Source organism: Sceloporus occidentalis, unplaced genomic scaffold (genome assembly GCF_023333645.1).
Source record: "Sceloporus occidentalis isolate IW3139 unplaced genomic scaffold, rSceOcc1.0.p SCAF_1, whole genome shotgun sequence".
Classification (NCBI taxonomy): domain Eukaryota; kingdom Metazoa; phylum Chordata; class Lepidosauria; order Squamata; family Phrynosomatidae; genus Sceloporus; species Sceloporus occidentalis.
In genome coordinates, this window is record NW_028316981.1 from 257,124,622 (window position 1) to 257,150,270 (window position 25,649).

Genomic DNA, 25,649 nt, shown 5'->3' on the forward strand with positions numbered 1-25,649 from the left:
TCATATTTTGTATACATTCAGACATTGTATACTACAGTCGGCCCTCTCCTTACGCGGGGGATCCGTTCCAGATCCCTCCGCGTAAGGCGAATTCCGCCTATGCTCAAGCCCCATTGGAAACAATGGGGCTCGTGTGAGGCGGCACACAAGCGCCATGGGCGCGCGCGCCCATTCAATTGAATGGGACGCATTGCCCCTTCCGCCTCATGTGCTCCCCGCGACTTGAGCGCGTAAGCTCAAGTCCGCATAAAGCGCGCCCGCATATGACATGGGCGCTCTGTATCTGAGGCTTTCATCTTCAGGCAAAAGAGATCCTGGACATCAATCATGGAAGCCAGGTGGAGAGCATCTGGATAAGAATCAAAGGGGAGGGAAACAACAAGGGTGTTACGGTGGGAGTCTACTACAGACCCCCAAGTCAGACTGAGGAATTGGATGATATCTTTCTAGAACAGATGACCACACAGTCAGAAAAGAGAGATGTAGTAGTGATGGGCGACTTCAACTATCCTGATATTTGCTGGAAGTCAAACTCAGCAAAATCCTCAAGGTCTAGCAAATTCCTCACTTGCCTGGAAGACAATTTCATGGTCCAAAAGGTGGAAGAGGCAACAAGGGGGTCAGCTATTTTAGATCTGATCCTAACCAACAAGGATGACTTGGTTGATGGGGTGCAAGTGGTGGGATCCTTAGGTGGAAGCGACCATGTTCTCCTGGAGTTTGTTATACAATGGAGAGGAGAAGCCAGGCAGAGTCAGACACGCATCCTAGACTTTAGGAGAGCGGATTTCAGTAAACTTAGAGAAGTACTGAGGGCGATTCCATGGTCAGAAATACTAAAAGATAAAGGAGTTCAGGACGGATGGGACTTTCTCAAAAGGGAGATACTGAAGGCACAATTTCAAACAGTTCCAGTGAGAAAGAAAAACGGGAGGTGTCTCAAGAAACCAGGATGGATGACTAAGGAACTTTCAACCGAGCTAAGTTTGAAACGGAACATGTATAAGAAATGGAAAAAGGGGGAAATCACGAAAAAGGAATTCAAAGAAATAGCAGGCATGTGTAGGGGTAAAGTCAGAAAAGCTAAAGCGCAGAATGAACTCAGGCTTGCTAGAGAGGTTAAGAACAATAAAAAGAGCTTTTTTGGATATGTCCGCAGCAAGAGGAAGAAGAAGGAAACGGTAGGGCCACTGCGTGGAGAAGATGGCAAAATGCTAACAGGAGATAGAGAAAAGGCAGAATTACTCAACACCCTCTTTGCCTCAGTCTTCTCAGAAAAGGCAAAGGGTGCTCAACTTGAGGATAATGGAGCAGAGGACAGAATAGGGGAATTTCAGCACAGAATAAGTAAAGAGAAAGTAGAGGAACACCTTGTTAATCTAAATGAATTTAAGTCTCCGGGACCAGATGAACTCCATCCAAGGGTATTAAAAGGACTGGCAAAAGTAATATCGGAGCCATTGGCAATCATATTTGAAAACTCCTGGAGAACAGGAGAGATCCCAGCAGACTGGAGGAGGGCAAACGTTGTCCCCATCTTCAAAAAGGGGAAAAAAGAGGATCCCAACAATTATCGTCCAGTTAGTCTGACATCAGTTCTAGGAAAGATTCTGGAGCAGATCATTAAACAGAGAGTCTGTGAACATCTAGAAGGCAATGCCATAATCACAAAAAGTCAACATGGGTTTCAGAGAAACAAGTCATGCCAGACAAATCTAATCTCTTTCTTTGACAAAATTACCAGCTTGGTAGATGAAGGGAATGCTGTGGATATAGTATATCTTGATTTCAGTAAGGCCTTTGACAAGGTTTCCCATGACATTCTTGCAAACAAGCTTGTAAAATGTGGGCTAGACAAAGGAACTGTTAAATGGATCTGTAATTGGTTGACCGGCCGAACCCAAAGGGTGCTCAACAATGGCTCCTTTTCATCCTGGAGAGAAGTGACCAGTGGGGTCCCACAGGGCTCTGTCCTGGGCCCAGTGCTATTCAACATCTTTATCAATGACCTGGATGACAGAATTGGGAGCATACTTATCAAATTTGCAGATGACACCAAATTAGGGGGAATAGCTAATACCCCAGAGGACAGGATCAAGATTCAAAATGACCTGAATAGACTAGAAAGCTGGGCCAAAGCTAACAAAATGAAATTCAACACAGAGAAATGTAAGGTATTGCACTTAGGGCGGAAAAATAAAATGCACAGATATAGGATGGGTGACACCTGGCTGAATGAAACTACGTGTGAAAGGGATCTAGGAGTCCAAGTAGACCACAAGTTGAACATGAGTGAACAGTGTGATGCGGCAGCTAAAAAGGCCAATGCTATTTTAGGCTGCATCAATAGAAGTATAGTGTCTAGATCAAGAGAAGTAATAGTGCCACTGTATTCTGCTTTGGTCAGGCCCCACCTAGAATATTGTGTCCAGTTCTGGGCGCCACAATTCAAAAAGGACATTGAGAAACTGGAGCGTGTCCAAAGGAGGGCGACAAAAATGGTGAAGGGTCTGGAGACCATGCCCTATGAGGAACGACTTAGGGAGCTGGGGATGTTTAGCCTGGAGAAAAGAAGGTTAAGAGGTGATATGATAGCCCTGTTTAAATATTTGAAAGGATGTCATATTGAGGAGGGAGCAAGCTTGTTTTCTGCTGCTCCAGAGAACAGGACCCGGAACAATGGATGCAAGCTACAGGAAAAGAGATTCCACCTGAACATTAGGAGGAACTTCCTGACAGTAAGGGCTGTTCGGCAGTGGAATGCACTTCCTCGGAAGGTGATAGAGTCTCCTTCCTTGGAGGTCTTTAAACAGAGGCTGGATGGCCATCTGTCAGGGATGCTTTGATTTGGATTTCCTGCATGGCAGGGGGTTGGACTGGATGGCCCTAGTGGTCTCTTCCAACTCTACGATTCTATGATTCTATGATTCTATGATTCTACACAATTTTGAATATATATGGTTTGCCTGAATGACAAAGGATATACAATAGCTAATATATTATTATTTTCCCATCACATTGGATAATAAAACTTTTTAATACATTTTTCTACAACCACTTTTCCCTAGACTTTTTTGTTTTGCTATTTTGTCCTTTTGGTTTAGGGTGACACCTTTGTGTGTTTACTGACTAGAATGGTGATAACAGAAAACTCAGAACAGGTTTGATAGAGCACAAGCTAGAGCTCATATGAAAATTTATTTCATAGGATTCGGACAGCAAAAACAAAACAAAAACCATTTTTTATGCCAGCATTGCATCTGCCCAGAGTTAGAATCATAGGCGGGATACAAACCGCCGCTTTGTGGCGCTTCCCCGCCGCCGCCGTTTGCTCCGTGCGGGAGCTGCAGCAGCCAAACCGTGCGGCTCCCGTGCGGAGCAAAAAAGAAGCTCCAAAATGGAGCTTCTTTTGGAGTCGCGTTTGCGACGTAGCGAGGCGCCAGGGGCGCACTCGCTACGTCACAAAGAACGCAACGCGTACGGACGCTCAGCGTCCGATACGTCAAGATGGCTGCGCCTGTATGAACAGGGAGCAGCCATCTTGTACGTATTCAATATGTATTAGGGTTAGGGGGGTGCGGAAGCACCGTCCCTTCCTAACCCTAGTACATATTGATGACGTACTATTTGGCGGTTTGTATCCCGCCATAGAGTTGGAAGAGACCACAAGGGCTATCCAGTCCAACCCCTACCATGCAGGAAATCGCAATCAAAGCATAACCAACAGATGGCCATCCAGCCTCTGTTTAAGTTGTCCATCAGAGCTGTTCCAAGTGCTCAAAGACCTATTATAACTTGATCTACAAGAGGAGAATATAAACCAACAGTTCACAGTGAACAGTTTGCACAACACTTTGCAGATAAAATGTCATGTATTTGTTCTGAAAGGGATGCTGTAGTTACCACTTCTGCATGTTCAGTAGTAATGGATATCTTTCAGTTTGTACATCCCATGGACATGAATAGGATACTTGGGTGTGGACTTGTGTGATTGATCATTTCTAGCTTATAAAAGCAGGTTGGTGGGTATTGGATTATTGGGTAAAAAGAATGGTGAATGCCTCTCTCCAATAAGGAATGGTTCCACCCTACCTAAAAGAGGCAGTTGTTAAACTGATGCTTAAAAAAGCAAAGTGTGAATCCTATTCTATTCCTTAATTACTGACTAGTCTCCAGTATTCCGTTTTTAGACAAGATATTTTCTAGGTGCTCAGTTCCAGGGGTTCCTGATGGAGACAGATTATCTTGAAAGGAGTTATTTAGTTCCATTTCTTTCTGGCTCCATGCCAGGTTATGGGACAGAGACAGCTTTGATCATGGTGGTGGATAACATACTTTAAGAACTGGATTGAATGTGTATGTGTGTGGGTTTCATGGTCTCAGGAAGGGATACAAGAGGATTTTCATTCAACAGTCTGGCCATGGCCTGTAGATAGATCGGGGTTTCATTTTATCATAACAGTAAGGACCATGAAATAACTTGTGAAAGTTCACTGTACAGTACAGCTATTAGATAGTTCTTAGAAGCTTGCTTTTATTGCTTTTAGATCAGCAAAGCAGCACCATTAATGATTAACATCTGCTTAGATATACCATTTTTGCTATGTGCTTTCAAGTCAATTCTGACTTACGGGGCACCCTATCATAAGGATTTCTTGGCAAGATTTATTCAGAACAGGTATGCCATTGCCTTCTTCCAAGGCTGAAAGAGCAAGATTTCCCCAAGGTCACCAGTGGGTTTCCATTAGCTGAATGAGGATTCATATCCTGGTTTCTCAAAATCCTACTACACCACACTGCTGCTGCAATTGTATCTTAATTAATATAATTTTGTGAAACAGTGATATTTTTTAATGACATGGAAAACAAAATGAAAATCATGTAGTAATTAACCACCACTCTGAGTGGAATAGGAATTGAGAGAACAAGACATGATCAATATTAATCAGCAATATTGCTGTCACACTGAACTGGTAGCAATAAAAATGGCAGCGGTACAAGGAAGAAGCTACTTCTTAATAGCACAGTCATCTTTAAAAAACTAAACAAAACAAAAAAACCCAAAACACAATAGCACTTTGCTATAGGCTGGCACTTTAGATATGTTTTACATTTTTAAAAATCACCAGAATAAAGAAAGAAGACAGTTAAGAGTGTAATGCAAACTGGTAACAATGTCATCTGGATTATCTATAAAAATAAGAGGACATAGGATATCAGTTCCAGATTAAACCTCTGATGTGGAAGCAGCCATTGAACGAACAGTCATTAACTATCCCTGCAAAAACACGGTGAGACTTACCTATGTAGATTTCCCATGTAACTGGAATCTCTTTTAAAGTCACATACCACTTATACTGGGCTATTTGTGTCCAATATTAGCAGGTTTAGCACATCCAACAGTCTGTCATCCAAGATGATGAGATGCTCATCCTGTATGCAGATGCAATACTGCCTTTGTAACAACAGGACAGCAATGTGGTACACGTCTATGAACAAGTGCTTTCCACACTCCATTTAAATGGCCTTGTCATGTTTAAATTAGGCCCGAGCTTTGAACAGCATCAACTAGTCATAGTTCAAAGCAGAAAGGCTACATGAATCTCAGTGTGATCTAACAAAACATGTCTTGCATTTCTGATTTAACAGGAAAGTTTTAATATTCACAGCATACTAAAATATTATCTGCAGGTCATGATCCATTCTGGGTTATTCGTTATGGTGTGATCTACAATCTAGTTATGCTGCGGGGTGAACTTTCTGGGGACATGAATCGAGAAGGATTGAGGAATGCTGTGTGGAGAGCTTTACAGAAACAAAAGGACATTGAAAAGGAGACTCGAGTCCTGGATGCTGCAAAAGTAGCCGAGGTAGGTGTAAAATCCAGTAGCAAACTGAAATCATTCTTCAAACAAGTTTTATCATTAACCAGTTTTTTTAGGATCGAAAAAGAAGTAGATAACTTTTCTATGAGAACAATAACATGGATGGAGGCAAGGTCTCCAGTTAACTTTATCTGCTTTCTCAAATACTCTGCTTTTTATCAAAATACAAAATACAATTTTTAAAAACATATTTTTTAAAACCAGCATTTTAAACAAAATAGTGGTGAATTAGGTTCCTGTACATACTTACAAGAAAAGTAAATATATTTAGCACTGTGCTGTATAATCACTGTAGTTCACAAATAATAAGTTCAGTAATTCTGTTTTGGCAAACTTAGATTATTTAACACTTTTAAAAGACTGACATTTTTTGTAAGGCTACATGATGGATGGATTTTCATATAGGCCAGCACTTGTATATTATTTCTACTACTACTTATATAGATTTTCCTTTTTATATGTGCTGCATGGATAGACATTCTCTCACAAAGTTTTGCTAACTTCTCTGTAAACTTGATGGGGAAGATATTTTTCTGAACCCTCTCCAATGTCACCTCCCTTTTCCCCCATGGGAACTTCCTTCCAGCTCACACCAAATTCTAGCTGAAGGCATTAGAAGGTTCAACTGTCGGTATTTATTGAAGTTTCCTTTGATCACAGTTATCTTATTGAGTAATTATCATTTTAATTGAGGTGGTGCCAAGTTCCAGTTTAATTTTAGTTTAACTGACTGTTTAGCATTCCTAACTCAGATAATATAGGTAGGGCAATTCATCTGTAGCCAGAAAGCTCCCATCAATTTTAATAGTTTAATACAGGCAAATAAAAGCACATTCAAACATGTGGGTGTTTGAAAAATATTTTCCTGTCAGCTTTCTTTGCTGTCCAGGTTTCAACAATATAATGAAATTGGGCACACTATAGCAGTGATGGCAAACCTTTTAGAGAGTGAGTGCCCAAACTTAGGAGTTTATCACATGGGAGGAATTTCTCAGAACGCATTCACATGAATTCACTAGTTCAGCAAATTTATGTGAATTCGAATTGCATTTGAACTGACTTCTCATTGCCCGAAAATAGCTTGCCATTGCCCGAAATTGCTTGTGATCACCTCTCACACAATAACATGAAACCCCATGATTGCGTTCGGACTGACTTCCCATTGCCTGAAATTGTGTGTGGTAGTCTATCATGCAATAACGTTAAACCCCATAATTGTGTTTGGATTGCCATTGGATTATACTTCCAATTTCCCTTGTCTGATAACGTCCTTAGTGGCATTCCTGCACTGAGTGTTATTGAGTGCCTGCCCGGGGGGGGGGGGGGGCACTTGAGGTGGGACCTCTGGGTGCAGGACTTCCACCTTCTGGAGGTGGGACTTCTGAGTGTATGACTTCTGCCTTCCGGGGGCAGGATATCAAGGGGAAAAACCCCAGGCACACTCTCTCAGCCTCAGGCTAGCAATAGCAACCCCCCCCCCCCCTTATGAAACTTGCCAAGGAAACTCCATGATAGTTTCACCTTAGGGTTGCCATAAGTAGGAAATGACTTGAAGGCACCACTCAAACAAGTCACACTCTCTCAGCCTCAGAGAATGGCAATAGATATCCACCTCTGACAAAGCTTGCCCTGTGACAGTTTCACCTTAGGGTCACCAGGAACTGGTGCTCAGAAGGGAGGGATGGTGCTTGGGACCATAAGTTGGAAATGACTTGGAGGCACACAACAACAAAAAGCATAATAAAGCACAGAAAGCACAAGACAATAACAAGAACAAAGAGAGCCAGCGATTGGAGCATGTGACTTTGGAGACAAGGGCTCAAATCCCAGCTCAACCATGAAACCTACTGGGAAACCTTGGGCAAGTCACACTCTCTCAGCCTCAGAGGAAAGCAATGGCAAAACCTCTGAAGAAACCATGCCAAGAAAACCCTGTGAAGGCATACAACAGTGTTTCCCAAACTCTGGCCTTCCACTTCCAGAATCCCAGACCATTGACCAAGTTGGCTGAGGCTTCTGGAAAAGGAAGTCTAAAACTCCCAGAGTTTGGGAATCACTGGCACACAACAACAACAAAAGCTTCTAGACAGAAGATCCGAGGGGAACCAACGTGGCATAGTGGTTTGAGTGCTGGACTACCACTCTGGAGACCAGAGTTCAAATCCCAGCTCAGCCATGGAAACCCACTGGGTCACTTTGCACAAGTCACACTCTCTTAGCCTCAGAAGATGGCAATGGCAAACCCCTTCTGATGAAACTTACCAAGAAAACCGTGTGATAGGGTTGCCTTAGGCTCACCAGAAATTGCTTGAAGGAACACAGCACAGAGACACAGAAGTCTGGGACAAAGAGGAGGAGGAGGAGGAGAAGGGTCTCTGGCTTGAAGTGGTGGGACTCCTGGTTGGAAGGGCTGAGCTTCCATCCGGAAGGGGTGGGCCTTCCGCCCAGAAGGGTGCCAAAGAGGGGCATGTGTGCTATGGATTTGCCAGCACAGCACTATAGCAAGGATGATTCCAACTTTGGTGTTTAATAACTATATCATGGGGGTGGGAGAGGGGGCCCTCAGGACAATGACAAAAGAAGTGAGTTTAAACAGGGGAAGCAGGAATTTTTCATGCCCTTTAAACTATTCCTGAAACCAAAGTTATATGCAAACATACCTAGGAATGAGCCCTATCTGGTACAGCCAGAAAGGCTGTGTATGTAAGTTGTTTGTGTAGTTTAATTAATTTGTGGATCATATATGAATAAACTTACACAGTCAGTCAAAATTCTTTTGTCCATGGATTCAAGCATCCACAGCTTGAAAATGTTTTTATATATATATATATATATATATATATATGAGAACATTTTCAAGCTTTGCTTTTGGAATTTATATATATATATTCCAAAAGCAAAGCTTGTTTTTTTGCCATTTTATAAAAAAGGCACAATTTCACTATGGTGCTGTATTTAATGGGACTTGAGCATCCACAGATTTTGGTGTCCACAGGGGGTCCTGGAACCAAACCCCAGTGGATACCAAGGCCCCACTATTGCCCATATACTGGGCCATCTAGCTCAGCACTGTCTGTTGTGACTGGCAGTAGCTTTACCATCGTGAAAGCATGCCTTTTGCTAAACAGATTTTCCCTGTGCCACAAAAGACATGCTTGTACAACTGTCTCCCTCTGGAAAGAGAAGAAAATGCTACATCATCATACACTGAGATAAGCTAAACAACGCTTCTCTCTTGCTTCATGTTGGCTTATGTTTGTAATGTGATAACGCTCTAAGTTGATACATGTATTTATTTAGATATTTGAGTGTGTGTCTGCATGTGTCCCCAAGTCACCTGTCAACTTATGGTGACCCCATGGATTTCATAGATAAATGCTTTACCCTGTGGTCTATGGCATCTATACACTGGGCTGCAAATATAGATCTTTTGAGAGGCTTTGTTGAAACTGAGATGCTAGTGACTGAACTTGGAACATTCTAGATGCAAATAGTGTGTTCTGTCACAAAGCCTTTTCATTAAATGATAACCAGAATGATTCAATCATTCCCCGAAGGTTGAACAGCAAAGTTCAAAGGAGAATAAACCACAAATTCTAGTAAAAATGCTTTAATTTTTTCATTGTATCTGTGATTCAATCTTAGGGCTGGAACAGACCAGCAAGAAGGGGAGGCTTGAAGCCACCCCTTCTGATGATGGATTGGGGCTGTGGCCACGACATGCTGCAGCCACAATCTACCTTGAAGCCAGCCTAAAAGGAGGAAAAAAATCCACTCCTTTTTCAGCTGGAAAAAAGCTCCGCCGAAGCCCAAAGCCGGCTTCAAGACACTCCGATGGCATGCAGTGTGTAAATGTCATGCTGTTGGATGTCTTGAAGCTGCCCACGTCTGGGTTCCTGCCTGACATCCAAACATCTTCAGGGCAGCTTTGGAGTGTGTGCCATATAAATGCTGTCCTCCCAAGCCACCCAGATGGTAGTTTTAAGGGGCCATCTGTTCTGGCTCTTATACAAGTAAAAATAAAATGTTTTTAAACTTCTGAAAGGACAAATCCCTTCAATATACTACAGAAGACAATTAACACAAGTGTAGAAAAAAGAACTTAAGTATGATATGCTCAATGGGTTTAATTTAAAAAAATATTAAAGATAAATGTGAATGTTATATCATTAAAAAAACTGTACAAATCAACACTTATTCCAAGATTTTCTTTGAGCATTCTTTCATTGCAAAGAACAGTATATTGAAGAGCAAAAGTAAAATCTACATTGATGTCCTCTGACTAATGCTTCAGTGCAGGGGTTGGAATCATGCAGTCCATTGCATGTTGGACTGCTGCTCCTGTCATCCCAAGCCAGCATAGCTAATGGTGAGGGATGGTGGAAGTTGCATTTTAGCATCTATTGGATGGCCCCATCATTTCCACCCTTGCTTTAAAAATATCCAATAATCCTAAACATAAAATTAGTACATTTATCTATTTATTAAAATATTTATATCTTGCCCTACATCTGAAAATATTTGAATTAATAAAGGGCTGCACAGGGAACAACTACAACTACAAATATTTAAATTAATACTGAGCTATACTAGCATAATTTATTTCCCATTTATTTTATCCATTCAGGACACTGCGGTTTTGCATAATTAACTTGTGGGGTGCCTATGGAATGATGAGAAAACAAGCAAAAAGAATCCCCACTATATGTTTTGTATCTAATGCTGTAACTTCATAAAGTGTTGTTATTAGTTGCACCACAAATAATGTATTGGCAACGTTAAGGGGAGGGAAAAGCCTTTTGCTTTTTAGAGGAGCTCCATTTTCTACCCCATAAAAGGTGTACTGAATGTGTCTCATCTCTAGGTATCAGCATATCTAGCAGTTTGAAAGCATATGACTATTTTTTAAAAAGTAGATTTAATTCCCCATAATGCAGGATAGAATTATAGAAATAGGCTCCATAATTCTGACAGCTAAGGAAGATAAATTTGCTATAAGCATTATCTTCAGTGAAATTAAATTATACATTAAACACTCTGCCTATTCTTATTATCTTAGGAAATTAGATAAGAATGCTTGATATATTCTAATGGAAAGGAAATAGGCCTAGGGGATTTAAAATGCAACACTGATAGCCTAGAGGACATAGGGGAATTTGTCTGGCAAACCTCCTATGTATTCTTGTCTAGCTCTCTTGGGTTGTTTGCCTTTGGCCAATTGAGTAAGTGCAAATTATAAACTGAGCTGCAGTTTATGCTGTATAATTTTCAATGGGAGAAGGAGAGAGAATGTTGAGATGATACTAGGTGTTGTAGTCCATTATTAATAGTAAGTGTACATAGTTTGAAGGAACTGTGCAGACTGCAAATCAATTATAATGTGACTGGTCCTACAGTATGGCTTAATTAAATATATGAAACAAACCTACTAAAGTAAAATACACATGAACTAGAAGGGGGAGGGGATATTCAACAGACCCATGTATAACACTTCTTTTGTCTAGAACATGGGTTCCCAACCTTTTTGACTCACAGAGCCCTTATTTCTATGGTGGAGTCTCTAAGAAGCCTACCCTATGTATTACAAGTTAATGATGTTGAAGAATATATATATTCTTATTCTTTAATTTATTCAATTTTTATTTCTTTTATTTTCCTGGAGTGTCATGGAGCACCCAGGAAGTACATGCGGAGCCCTAAGGGTTCCCCAGAGCATAGGTTGGGAACCCCTGCTCTAGAATGCATATTTATGAATCAATTTTGACATCAAAACCAAGTCATAGATAGGCATGTTTGAGTGAAAAAATGAAGTAGAAATCAAATCAAAACGTTTCTATTGTTTTGGTTCCATTAGATAACATGCCAAGTGGGATGACTGACTAAACATATAGAAGTATATAGAATAATTTTATGTAAACTTTGGCCTTTTTTTCATTTTTGGAGAAAATTGCATTTTAGGTCCATTTTGCATTGGATTTAACGTGAAGCAAATTGTAGGACTGTAGATGCTATCAGTCATGTTTGTTTCATTCCAGTATTAGGCAAAGTTATTAACATCAGCCTGAGTAATGCTGGATAAAGTCCTAAGGTGTTATGTTTTCTCCTTAGAAAGCATAAACAGTTGCCACAGACATGTTTTTCTTGATTTTCCAAGGCTTGAAATGAGGGAGGTCGACATCTCTCTTGCAAACTGTACCAATGTGAGAATTCTTATATTGTTTATCAGTGCTGAGCCCAGTTAGCCAATACTTTTTTATTGTGCTGTCTTCTTTGTTTTCTTTGACAAATTGACTTGACTTCCAAACTTAAATCCGTTTGGCAAAGCGTCCTAAATGTAATGAACATGTAAATTTATTTGAACATGAATGCATTTCTTACTTGCTTTGGTTCTGCTGTTTTTAAATTCCTTCTCTTCTACTGTTTCAGACTACATATTTACTCTCTCCTCCCACCTCTCTTTGTGCATTCTCTCTCTCTCACACACATTTACTGGTTAAAAATTATAAGCATCTCTTAACATTTTTTATTTTATTTTGGTACACTAAAATCTATTACCTGAGCAGCACTCATAAATATTCATGTGTATTTATCATTTAAAACGCACTTTCATCATATCAGGGGCTGTGTAACTCCTAAATAAAGAAGATTCTCCTGGGGGAAGAGGGCACACCAGAACTCATCCATTCTGAATTGTTTGCATTTTATGTTGGATTTCTGAGCACTTTGGAGATTTTAAAGCAGCAGATCAGTGGAATCCAGCTGAGCACATGCTGGCATATACTGCAACATAGAGAAGACAGGCTGCTCCTAACAGTTAGAAAAATATGCTGTCCTGAAATAATATGTAAGATGGAAATTTGATTTTATATATACTAGTCTGATTTTGCAAAGATAGCAAACGAGTTTCCATACTGTTTTCATTCCATATGTAATATGCATGTGTCTGTGTATAAAAACTTAGGCCCTGTACAAACAGTCTCACCCCCGGATCGGTGTCGCAGCAAATGCATGTCACGGCACCGATCCTATTGGGATATAGAGTCACAAGGAAAATGTACAATGTGGGTTTTAATAGTAACAAGGCATTAAAGGGTTACTGTGAGTCATAATGATTAGGCATTTATACCGGAAGTGACAGCCAAAAGACAGTCAACAAGTGCTGTAAAGTCCTGTAGAATGCCGCCAGTCTGAAAGGTCCCTCAGGAGGGTGGCTGGATTCTTTGTGACACAGAGGGAGAGGCAAGGCCTAGTAGACTTCACAGAGCCTTTGCTAGAGGAGTGATGAGCATTTCACCTCAGAGTGGGTTACTACTAGTGTGGATGGTGTCGATGTTTATATTGTTGTACACAGTGGAACTTCTTCTAAGAACAAAAGCCTCATCAGAGAGAAGTTTACAGTGTCTCTTTGCTCATTGAGAAAGGAAGAGGTGTTTCTCCAGCTCACAAGCTGCTGACTACAGTCACGAAGGTGGAAAATGTGGTGCCAAATGTTGACGTGTTCCCTCACACGCTGCGTAACAACATCAGAAGCGTTTTAACAGATCTGGCCTCTGCAGAGCACAAAATGGAGCTGTTTTTTCTGGCTCCTTTTTGTGCTTATGATGTGGTGCCATAACCACTGCCGGGTGGCTTGATCACACCCCTCTGGCGCAGTGGTTAAATGCCTGTACTGCAGCCATTCACTCAAAACCACAAGGTTGCGAGTTCAAGACCAGCAAAGGGCCCAAGCTCGACTCAGGCTTGCATCCTTCCAAGGTCGCTAAAATGAGTACCCAGACTATTGGGGGCAAATTAGCTTACTTGCTAATTACCTTACTTGCTGTTCACCGCTATGATCTTTGGAATAGCAGTATATAAATAAAACAAATTATTATTATTATTATTATTATTATTATTATTATTGTCATCATGGTGCGCGCCATCTAAACAAGTGTGCACCAAGATGGCGCCCGGGCAGCGCAGGGAGGGCTCTGAGCGTGGGTATGCTCAGCCCTCACCCTGCCCACAGGATGGTGCTTTTTGACCATCGGTACCGGGCCATAGCTATATCTGTAAAATTAGATGTTAACTGAATCTAGACTAAAAGCAGAAGTGCTTTGGGAGCATCACTAATACTGGCAGATGTTTTCTTTTTTTTTTTTATAGTAACTGGGAACATATCTGATTGTTGTTGTTAACTGCACTTGAGTCGACCTAGACCCATAGAGACCCTAAGGATGAGACATCTCCAAGACCCCCTGTCCTCGACCACTATGCTCAGGTGTTGCAGGTTCCGGCCTGTGGCCTCTTTAATGGAGTCTCACCACCTGGCATATATTCTTCCTCTCCTTCTACTGCCCTGTATCTTTCCTAGCATCATTGTCTTTTCTAGTGATCCATGCCTGCTCATGATGTGTCCAAAGTATAACAGCCTCAATTTAGTCATCCTAGCTTCCAGTGAAAATTTGGGCTCAATCTGTTCTACAACTCATTTGTTTGTCCCCTCGGCCATCCATGATATTCCCAGCACTCTTCTCCAACAACACATCTCAAATTAATTGATTTTCTTTCTATTAGCTTTTTTCACTATCCAACTCTCACATCCATAAATGGTGATTGGGAATACTGTAGCTTGGACGATCCTTACTTTGGTGTTCAGCGTTATATCTTTACACTTTAGGATCTTGTTCAGTTCTTTCATAGCTGCCCATTTCAATCCTAGTCGTCTTCTGCAGTCACTGTTCTAATCAATCCTAGGCACTCTTTGATTGTTTCAGTTTTCTTGTTATTTAGGATGAATTTTTGTAGCTCATCTGTGGTCATAGTTATTTTTGTTTTCTTGATGTTCTTTCCTTTCCTCCTTGACCTTCTTCAGTAATTGCTCCAGGTCTTTGTTGGTTTCTGTTAGTAGTACTGTACTGTCTGCATATCTTAGGTTGTTACTGTTCCTTCATCCAATCTTTATTCCTCCTGCCTCTGAGTGTAAGTGTGCTCTGCATACTCTATTTTCTGCATACATAAATAGGATGATAGAATACAGCCTTGCCTGACTTCTTTGCCAATTGGGAGCCATTCTGTTTCTCTGTGTTCAGTTCTGATGGCAGCCTCTTGTCCTGAGTATAGGTTATAATTAAGGCATCTGGACAATCAAATTTAGTCTGAAACATGTTTGATATCTAACGTGTCTGATACTTACAGAAAATACACATTATTGCCAATGTTTCAGGCTGGAACTATTATTATTATTATTAACCTTTATTTATAAAGCGCTGTAAATTTACACAGCGCTGTACATACAATCTTTTTAATTAGACAGTTCCCTGCCCTCAGGCTTACAATCTAAAAAGACATGACACAAAAGGAGAAGGGAGTGGTGGATGGGAAGGGGATGAGGGCCAGCAGTTCTTCTCCACCTCCAAGGCCTGGATCAGGGAAGAGGGACTGGAGGGAGGGCTTGGCTTCTTAATGGATGGTTAATCTTCTTCCAGGGAGGCCTGTTGGAGCTAGCCTGCCTCTCTAGTAGGATAATACATATAAAATACATAGCAATACAGGAAATGATTCAATAAAACAGGCAACAAAAGAACATCAAATAGCAAGTGACAATTATGCAATGCCTGGGAACGCTTCCCTGAACAGGATGGTCTTCAACTCCGTTTTGAAGCTGTAATGGCTCTTGCTCGCGGGGGAAAAAGGTTCCAGGAGTGAGGGGCAGTGAGTGAAAAGGGGCGAATCCGAGATGGGGCAGAGGAAATCCTGGGCTGGGACAGCAGACCTTGACTACCAGAACGAAGGGCCCTAGTGGGAAGGTGAGGAGAAAGAAGGTCTGATAAGTAAGGAGGGGCCATCCCATGGAGGACTTTAAACGTGGACAGTAGGAGCTTATACTGAATGCAGAAAGGGAGGGGGAGCCAATGAAGGGATGCCAACACAGGAGAGATGTGGTCAGAGCGGTGGGCGGATGTGATAATGCGTGCAGCTGAATGCTGGACAGAAATTAAAGGACGGAAATGAGAAAGAGGAAGCCCAGCCAGAAGGATGTTACAGTAATCAAGTCATGAGACCACTAGGGCATGGGCCAGGATCTTGGCAGTAGAGGCAGATAGAAATGGTCGGATTTTGGCAATATTGTATAGAAAGAATCTACAAGCCTTGGCTGTAGTCTGGATCTGAGGGATACACGACAGAGAAGAATCAAAGATAAAACCAAGACTGTGGGCTTGCTGGACTGGTTGAATAGAAATGTTGTCCACAGAGACAGAAAAGGAGTGGTGAAGGGTGGACTTAGGAGGAAAGACAAGAAGCTCCGTCTTGGACATGTTGAGCTTCAAACACCGATGGCGCATCCACTGCGAGACAGCTGTGAGACAAGACGAAACTTGCTGTTCAAGCCTTGGAGAAAGGTCAGGGGTGGAAAGATACAACTGGATGTCATCGGCATACAGATGGTAGGAAAAACCAAAAGAGCTAATGAGTTTACCTAAGGACAGTGTGTAGAGAGAAAACAGAAGGGGACCCAGAACAGAGCCCTGGGGGACTCCAACAGATAAGGGAACAGATAAGGGAACTAGATGGAGATGCACCTGAAAGTAACATTTGCATGTATCCTTTTCTCCGAGTACCATGTCAAGGGCTTATCAAACACAAAAAAACACGATGTGATACCATTAATCACACTGCACGGTGTGATACCATTCATCACCTTACTTCAGTTTGTTAGTTGCTACTTGTAGAACAAGGAGTCACATACTGAGTATCTCTAGAGGGAGGAAGGAGGCATGGCTTACACTTTTTAGTAGCAGACTTACCTCTGTTAAAATACTTTATCCTAAGGGGAAAGGTAACATTCCAAAAAGCTTATCCTAATGTTAAATACACTTGGAAGTTATTCTTGACTGATAAGAACTGGGCTGAACTGAGCTGAACTGATAAGAAGATTAACTAGAGCTACAGCACTGTAACTCGACTGCACACCTGCCCACATTGGAGTGTATCTTGCCAAATCACACAATCTGGGTAAAAAAACACCTACAGGCAAATTTGGACATTTCATCACCCACTTTATAATATTTATGAAATGTCAAGTTTGTTGTTTCCTCCCCCACCTTGACTTTGTATTTGAGACTGATGCCATAATATTTGTCACAGGCTAAAATCTTAAGCTCATTTACATAGAAGCTCCAGTTAAATCACTGTGGCTTATTTTCAAAGCTCCCTTGTAAGTGCTGAAAGCACGCAGAACAAGAAAAATGCTAACATCTACGACATCATCATCATTCTTTAAAATTCTGCAGAGAAATATAATATTACTGCTTGATTGCAGCATGATTTTTTTTTATATAACTGCAACTTGATCAAAAGCACAAAATGAATAGCAGGAATTCATGAAACTCAAAAAAGCTGAAAACAGAACCACTTAACTTCAGGGCTTCCTAAACAATCCATTTATAGTGCAATAAAAGAGCATTTGTGACTCATTTCTTTCAGGGGACTGGAGACATATCTTTCTCCAAGGAAGTGCTTTTCTTCTAGAAGTCTCATTTTCCCACCACTGAAAACATGATATTTGGAAAGGCTCTTGGTGAGCTAACAGTCCTTTTTGAATACTCTTAACTCCTTCAGGATAGGTGTGTTCAGCATTTTAATGAGACCTTTCCTCTCAGCACACTGGAAGACATTTTTCTAACCCTTTTGATGTTAAGAAATATGACTTCTTAATGGTCAGTGCACTTCAGACATGTGTAAAGGACTGAAACCAGGACTGCATATCCTTCCCCATTATGTGGTGAAATTACTCTGCTCCAAATAATTAAATTTTGTGGATATTAAACTATGATATGATAGTATAGCATTTCAGACTTAATTTGGTTAATGAAACAGAAGGCTGGTTTTCATCCACTAATTTTTGTGATGGTTATTTATTTTCATGATTTATTTATTTTTGATTATGATTTATGATTTATCTTTATGTTTTATTATCTCTATGATTTATTTTTTCATTAAGACTGGCTGTTCTGTCTGCTTTTAGCTGTTTTTAACTTTTTAAAAATTGTCTGTAGTTTTACAACTATTTTTAAAAGGAGGGTCGTTTCTTTTTTATTGTTTCTAGTCATGTATTTAATATGCTAAATGTTGTTAATCATTATGCATTGTCTCGCAGGTCCTGGTGGGTTGGCAAGTGATAAACAAATGAAATAAATAAATACATACATACATACATACATACATTTCTGTACTTAGAGGATTCTCAAAGACAAAGGACTTTATCACACCTGAGGAATTTCTCTTAATTTCGAATGAAAAGAAAGTGGGGCCAGAACGCATTTACATGAATTCGCTAGTTCAGCAAATTTATGTGAATGTGAATTGTGTTCGAACTGGCTTCCCATTGCCCAAAAATAGCATGCCATTGCCCGAATTTGCATGTGGTAGTCTATCATGCAATAACGTTAAACCCCATGATTGCATTCAGATTGCCATTGGATTGTATTTCCAATTTCCCTTGTCTGATAAAATTCCAAAGATGCTGCCTATATGCTGCTGTGATTCCCCACATACACTTGGAGGGTTAGGCCAGGAGCATTGGGATTGTTCCATTGGTGGCATTGCTGCTTTAGAAGAATTGCAAATGGGATTCTTTCCCCTCGACCTTCACACACTCCTGAATGACCCTAAAACTTTCATTGCAGGGGTTGAAAACTTTTCAGAGCTGTTTTTCAGGTGACATGGAGGACTGCAGAGAAGAGAGGAGGAAAGCTGTGTTTTGTTAGTAGTTGAGTGCTGGAACAGTATTGGATTTAGGCTTTAAGCTGGTTATGAGTCACAGGAACACTCTATGGCCTTTCTTTGGTTTCCTGTCATCTTCCAGGCCTACCTCAAGACAGTTAATTTTCCATTTGATCCACAAACTCCAGAAAACCTATGGGGACCTTCAACTATAAGGAAGTTTCTTCTTTTCTAAGATCTTCTTAGACTAATACCTTCTTCATTATGGGTTGGCTCCAACCTGAGTTGTATTATTTAGACATTTACAGTATTTTTAACCTATCCTTCATCCTGAAGGATAGGTTAAAAATACTGTAAATGACTAAATAAATAGTATAACTTAGGTTATATTATAACCTAACTTAGGTTATACTGTAAATGACTAAAGAATTAATATAACTTAGGTTATATATGAAGGATGGGGGCTGTCTCCAAAATACAGGGAAAGGCTCCATCATGCCACAAATACAATCGGCCCTCTGTATTCACTGATTTTTTAATCCATGGATTCAACCATCCACGGCTCGAAAATGTTCACAAATTAATATACTGTAAGTTCCAAAAGCAAACTCCTTTTGCCATTTTATAATTGGGATGCCATTTCACTATGCCATTGTACTTAATGGGACTTGAGCTTCCATGGATTTTGGTATCCACAGGGAGTTCTAGAATCAAACCCCAGCAGGTACCAAGGGCCCACTGTACAGTAAGATAAAAACAAGTTGAAGGCATAAACAAGCATAGTTTAGTTGTAAGTTAATTGCATTTAAATCTGTGATAATCCTATTGAAGTGTTCACACAGTTCACCAGCACCACCAGGGCAATCTTAACTCAAAATTCTCACAGTCTTTCTAAGGGCATGAAGCCACTAGGTTCCCTACTGGATTCAGTTCTCTAAGATCTGTATAAATTTGTTCCTTTTATAGTTCTCTGGTTTTCCCCCTTAAACTAATCTTAACACAGTTTATAATCACCACTTGTCTCACTATTCAGCACTCAGCCACCCTTTTCTGCATTCATCCAATCCTTGATATAATATCAACTCATCCTCTTCACTCTTTGTAACTTCATCCAAATAGCACCTCCTACTCCCACTCTTTCTACCAGTCACCCACCATAAACAATATTCTACTCCTGTCACTGAAGCATCTTCCTAAACATGTTTGCCACCTAGCATAATGCAGCACAATATAAAACGCAAACAGCACTACAACCTGTGGATCATGATAAGAACCCATTCAAATCTATGTAAAAATGTATTTCCCTACTAGTCCCATAGTTTCCAGTAAGAGTGAACCGGAACCAACTTTATCTTTTTTTGTGCACAAATAGGTTTTCTGTACAGATTTGGACAGATAGCAAACACGAGTTCCCTCCATTTTGAAGTAGGCAATTCCATGTCATTTTACATGCAGTGGAACTAAGGATAAACTAAATTTACTCTATTGCTTGAAGGTAATTCCATTGTTTGATGTAAAAATCTTAATTTGACTGTATTGCCAAAGTTCATATGCTGGATTGGTATCTAATGTGTTTTCATAACCAAGGACTTACCAAAGGCTGAACTAAGGTCTGAGTGAGGAAAAGAACTCTAGAATAATTAGGGCCAATTTCAGGCAAAAGATCTGTCTTATCATTTAAAATCTAATAGGGAGAGGGGGGGGGGAGAGGAAAACCTTCAGATCAAACACTTGCCATATTATCCTAATAGAATAATAAATTTGCTTGATTAGTGATGGTTCCTGTGAGATTGAGAGTACGGATGACACTTTGTGGGCACTCTTAAAGCATAAGCAGGCACACTGAAGAATAATAATCTTGTCTAAATGTTTTCTGCCATCTGCCTCACAAAACACAAAATGCTTACAGGTTCTCTTTTACTTTCCTTTTAAAGACTCCTTTGCATTTCTTTTAGAGCGTGAAAATTCATGTTAGTACCTGACCTTCTGTTCGTGTGTGGAACCTCCTTTTTCACCTCCTTTCTCTTTAAGTCTTTCTAAAATTGGGGTGGTGGGGGGTGATGCAGTGCTGCATTGTATTACAATCCTTAATTATTAAAAAAGAATGCAATAATAAACACTAGTTCTAGCAAAAAACGAACTAGTCTCATGCCTTCTTTTCCATTATGTCCATGGTTTTCTCTCATAAGAGATTGTGGTGCTTCTCTGTGAGGCATTTTAGTTGGTGTGTAGAAATACTCAGGCACAGAAGCTACAGTGCTCAGCAGCATATCGACTTGCTAGAGATAAGTTCCACAATCTTTTGATTCTGCTTAGTGGCTGGCATTTTTGGATTTGTTCTTGGGGGCTATCCTGTGTTATAGCCCAGCTTGCTTGGCCTACAAAACAGAGAGTTGCAGCATTCTGTTGTGGTGTCTTTCCATAAGGAATATGCCTGCTTGCCTTAGTTTTGCCCACTTTACAGAATACCATGTCTCAGTTGTCCATGTTGAGGATAGTTCCATGTATGTAAATGGTTAAAAAAATCTCTCTTACAGTCTGTGATCCACATTTGTGGCTGAGACGGGGGTCTGATCGGCACTGCAGAAATAATGCAGTTTGGCATTATTGACATGGATGTTTTATTTTTCTTAGTTGGCTTTTTCTTGAATTCCTGCTGTCTTTCACTGGCATGCAAAAACCTTTATATACAGGTGGGCTTTTAGTGATTGAGCGGCTGCTAAAAGGGGGAGGGGGCCTTGTGTGGCACTGTATTTTTCAATCAATGTACTTTTAAACTGTTGTTAGTTCAATTGTGCTTTAAGGTTGCAATTTTATTTTATCTTATCAATATAACCTTTTGTGGTTTTATCTGTAGATATTTTTCATTTTGCAAGCTCATGTGCGTTCCAATTTGGGGTGAAAAGCAGGATAGAAATCAAATAAAAATAAATACAAATACACTTCTGTGATGTGAAACTGTGAAAGTAGTATACTGTGCCAACAAATAGACAAAAGGAGCTTTTGGCATTCTTTCACATTTTCCTTTTTTTCATTATAAGTAACATTCAGGTCAGGAACATTATGTGACACTGTTCTATTACCTGCCCAAATATATGTTTTACTTTATATATGTGTATCAGGCATCTGATATGTATAGAAGGAGAAAGACATCCAATTTGAAATTCACTTCTTTTATTTTTACTTGGATTGGAAAATGTTACATGGAATGAATTCTTACTTTACTTTTGCAATTTCATTTTTCCCAAAGGTGGTTACACAATAAATTTTGTATCTCTTTCCCTTGAGTAACATATTCTGAAGATTCATTCTAACAATAGCTGCAATAGCTGAGTCTCTCTTGCAGAAGCTGCAGTTTGTCCTAGTTCTGGTGTAGTTCTTGAACTTGCACCCTTTCCTTTTCTTCTGCCCTCATTTACCAGAAACATGACCTACCTATCAGAATGCCTGTCTGTGCTTTTAGTAAGACTCCTTCTCACCAGAGATTCCCTCCTGCTGTTTCTCAGTGTGGCATCCAAAGGGACATGAATGAATTCATAATTTAAAGTTTGAAATGTGTTCTAGAAGGACCTGAAATCTGAAATTTTGTTTTGAGAATATGTATGTGGAGTACTTTAGGTTTTCCTCTCTTGCATTTTTAAAAGTATATAAATTATGCTGTAGAGATGAAAAGCTCAACATACAAGTCCAAGCTAAGAATAAGTTCGGAAGCTTTTTTCTCCCTACGGTTCACTTAAGACCCTGAAAACCAGAATATAGCACATCCATAACTGAACAGAAGCTGCTGTAGCAAGTATTTGAAACTGTTAGGTACTGAAATGAAATTTTACTACATCTGGACAATTAAAAAGTGGGTGTCCACACAATGCACAGTGCACCCGCATAATGCGCGGATGCATTTTACACGACTTCCAGCGTACGCGGAAGCCACTTGGGGATGGAAACAATGGCACACGCACCTGTTGCGCACATGCACTGCTCCACCACATGCACACGACCCATTATTTCCTATGGGGCTCGAGCATAGGCAGATTTTCCCTTACGTGGGAGGATCCGGAACGGATTCCCCCACATAAAGAGAGGGCCCATTGTATCTGCATAATTACATTAATAAACATGTTACACTAAATCATATCTCATTGGCCTGTTACAGACAGGCCAAAATAAAGCTGCTTCGAGTCACTTTGGAGGTATGGTATTTCAATGATGCATGCGTCCTAAGAGTCCAAAAGCCACACCGAAGCCACGCTCCAGTCCTAAGGACTGGAGTGCAGCTTTGGTGTGGCTTTTGGACTCTTAGGACTCGTGCATCATTGAAATACCATACCTCCAAAGTGACTCAAAGTAGCTTTATTTTGGCCTGTCTGTAACAGGCCATTAATACTAAAAAAGTATGATATTTTTAGTTTTTTAAAAAAATGACAACTAGAAGCAACTCATTTTCCATCTGTGTGTTGTTAGAAGAATGAATAGGCATTTAAAATGAAGTCTGACTGACTGACAATGGGTTGCTTAAAGCTTCACTGTATCCCTAATTGCCATTGAGGTTTTAAAATCAAATTAACGGGATTCAACATCCAGTTTAATTTCTAGAACAATTGTATAGGCATAGATTAGAGGCTGATTATGGCATTGCATGACACTTACAAAATAATACGTTCAATGATTGTAACCAGATTTTGACCAAGGAAAGAAATTGTTCTTGGCATCTCAGAGGCTGTCATCCTTTACAAACGAGAAAGTATAATCAACAGGTAAACAACCATAAGACCGCTGGATTTAGAAGTTTTATAGTGAATCAGCTTTATTAAAATATTTTATGTCTTTTAAAAAAAATAGTAACAGAATTCAGCCTGTGCTTGGAAGGTTCTGTTTATGAGGACACCAGTGGACAAAACATTTCAGTATTCAGATCCTTCCATAGTCACAGAGTTGCCCTGTGTAGATAAATAGAAAGGGGAGTTTGTGGGATATACACATTAGATACCCCATGCCTTCAAGGGGAAGCTAGATCTGAGCAAAATACACTTTTTCAAAATCCCTTTGGTTTAATTAGATTTGGGATCAAAGACGATGAGTCATTTTTATAGGAAGCTAGGGCACTGGAATAGTATATCTCTGGACAATATCAGAATTAAAGTTTTATGGCACATGCTATCAAGTGAGTAAAATATTGTCCTTCTGAAAAGAGGAAACCTGTGATCGTACATATCCAGATGTGTACATCAAGGAGACAGGGGAAAATTTCCTTATCTGCTTATTTGATAGAATTCCCTACTTTTGTGAACAAGTTTTTTTTCTTACATTTGAATTAGTCTTTCTCTGAAAAAGAATTCAAAACAATACACAAGACATTATCCTCTATGGAGTGCCAACTAACATGTCACCAAATTTTTAAATTACACATGTGTATCCTAATTTATATATGAGCATACATTTATAGATGCACAGTACTGTGACCATGTGTCATGTATATGTGCTCAGCTTGTTGCCCAACTGTTGTTGATAGGTAACTTGCTTTCCATTCCTATGGATCTTTGAAACAAAACCAGACAGCCCTTGAAATAGAGGATGCCTGCAAACAGAAAAAATTGAGAATCCTTTAAGAGAGAATAATCTTTGGTAAAATAAGACTCATGGCCACCCTGTCACCCAGATAGCAAAGACCAGGCCTGCACTTAACTTCAGAGTGGTTAGTAAATTAAGCACCTGAAGAATTATCCCCAGATATTACACATATATTGTAATATTCCCATCTATAACAATAGAATTTGGGAGTTAGCTCCACATAAGGAGCAGGAAGTCTGTATGTACATTGTCCCACACAATCCACAATAACTTCCTAATTCATTTTACTTGCCTCATAGTAAGTAGACCTGCATGTAAATTCATTTTTACACCTGAATCACTTCCTTCCTCTGGCATAAATGAGATAACTCGCTGTCATCTGTTTACAGATATGTCTGTGCAAAGATGAATATCAGTGGTAGGGTGATCTCTTAGTTCATTAACGTGGAGAGACAGAAATAGTAATGATCCCATAACACTGGGTTACAGTGTGAAGAACCAGTATAAATATTTGGGGGGAGGGGTGGTGGTAGAATTAGCGTTCTCAAAATATACTGTGTCCAAACTATTTTGGACAGGAAATACAAATTATTTCACGAACACAGTGTCTCAAAATGTGATATTTTGCCTGTATTTCATCCAGATACTCTGGCACAAACTGTTATTAAGGTGATATGTAATTAATACAAACCTATAAAAGTCAAAATTACACCTGGGGCTTGAAGGCATATATATATCAAATCTGGCCTAATTGCTTTGAAAATGTCTGTTCATGAAAGTGTTGAATTGTTCTGAATCCCTTAACATTTCTACCAGTTTTAAAAACAATGTGTGATATTATTAGCATTTCAATTATTAGCACTTGAAAACAAAAAGAGTCTGTTTATGTTTCAAAGAAGGGAAATCATGCCAAAGTCACCTTATTTTTATTATCTTATCCATAACCTTCTTTGCAGATTCCTGAATAAAGCAGGATTAGTAAATCAAAGTGAAGTATGGAGAGCAGAAATAAACATAAGAATGCTTTATTTATAATTCCTTCTGTAGAAGGATTATATCCCAGTTTGATCCTGACATTTCTTTGTTTCAAGCAGTGTTTTTTCTCTCTATATTTCTTAGGTTGAGGCCCAAGGCCCAAGAGACCCGTTCTTTGCATCCAAAGGGAAAGGTTTATCAAGTCACAAAGATGGTCCCTCGGCTCAGTACATTGGATGGAGAGTTGCCACTTCCATGTGCCATCACTTCTTGCCACCAATAGGTCCAGATATCCCTTTGCCATGCCCGCCTATACAGAAACCACTGTTGATACACCGAGAATCAGAACCAGTGTTTAAGGAGAAGAAAGCCAAACGTCTGTCTTTAAGGTACTAATTTCCTCTGTCTTTTTCTTTTTTAAATTTTTAAAATTGATTTTCTCATCATGTACAAAATACATCAAATTAACATCTCAATATTATTCCTTTTCATCTGTACATAACCTTCTTAACTTCC

General features: G+C 39.9%; 1 protein-coding gene across 1 annotated transcript in view; it reads left to right on the top strand.

Moving 5' to 3' along the window:
- The window catches only part of TMEM232 (transmembrane protein 232), a 212,964-nt gene that overhangs the window by 98,583 nt on the left and 88,732 nt on the right, over positions 1–25,649 (top strand). The window contains 2 exon segments of the mRNA XM_089512422.1: positions 5,692–5,870; positions 25,278–25,522. Coding sequence (XP_089368548.1) covers positions 5,692–5,870; positions 25,278–25,522 — 424 coding nt within the window.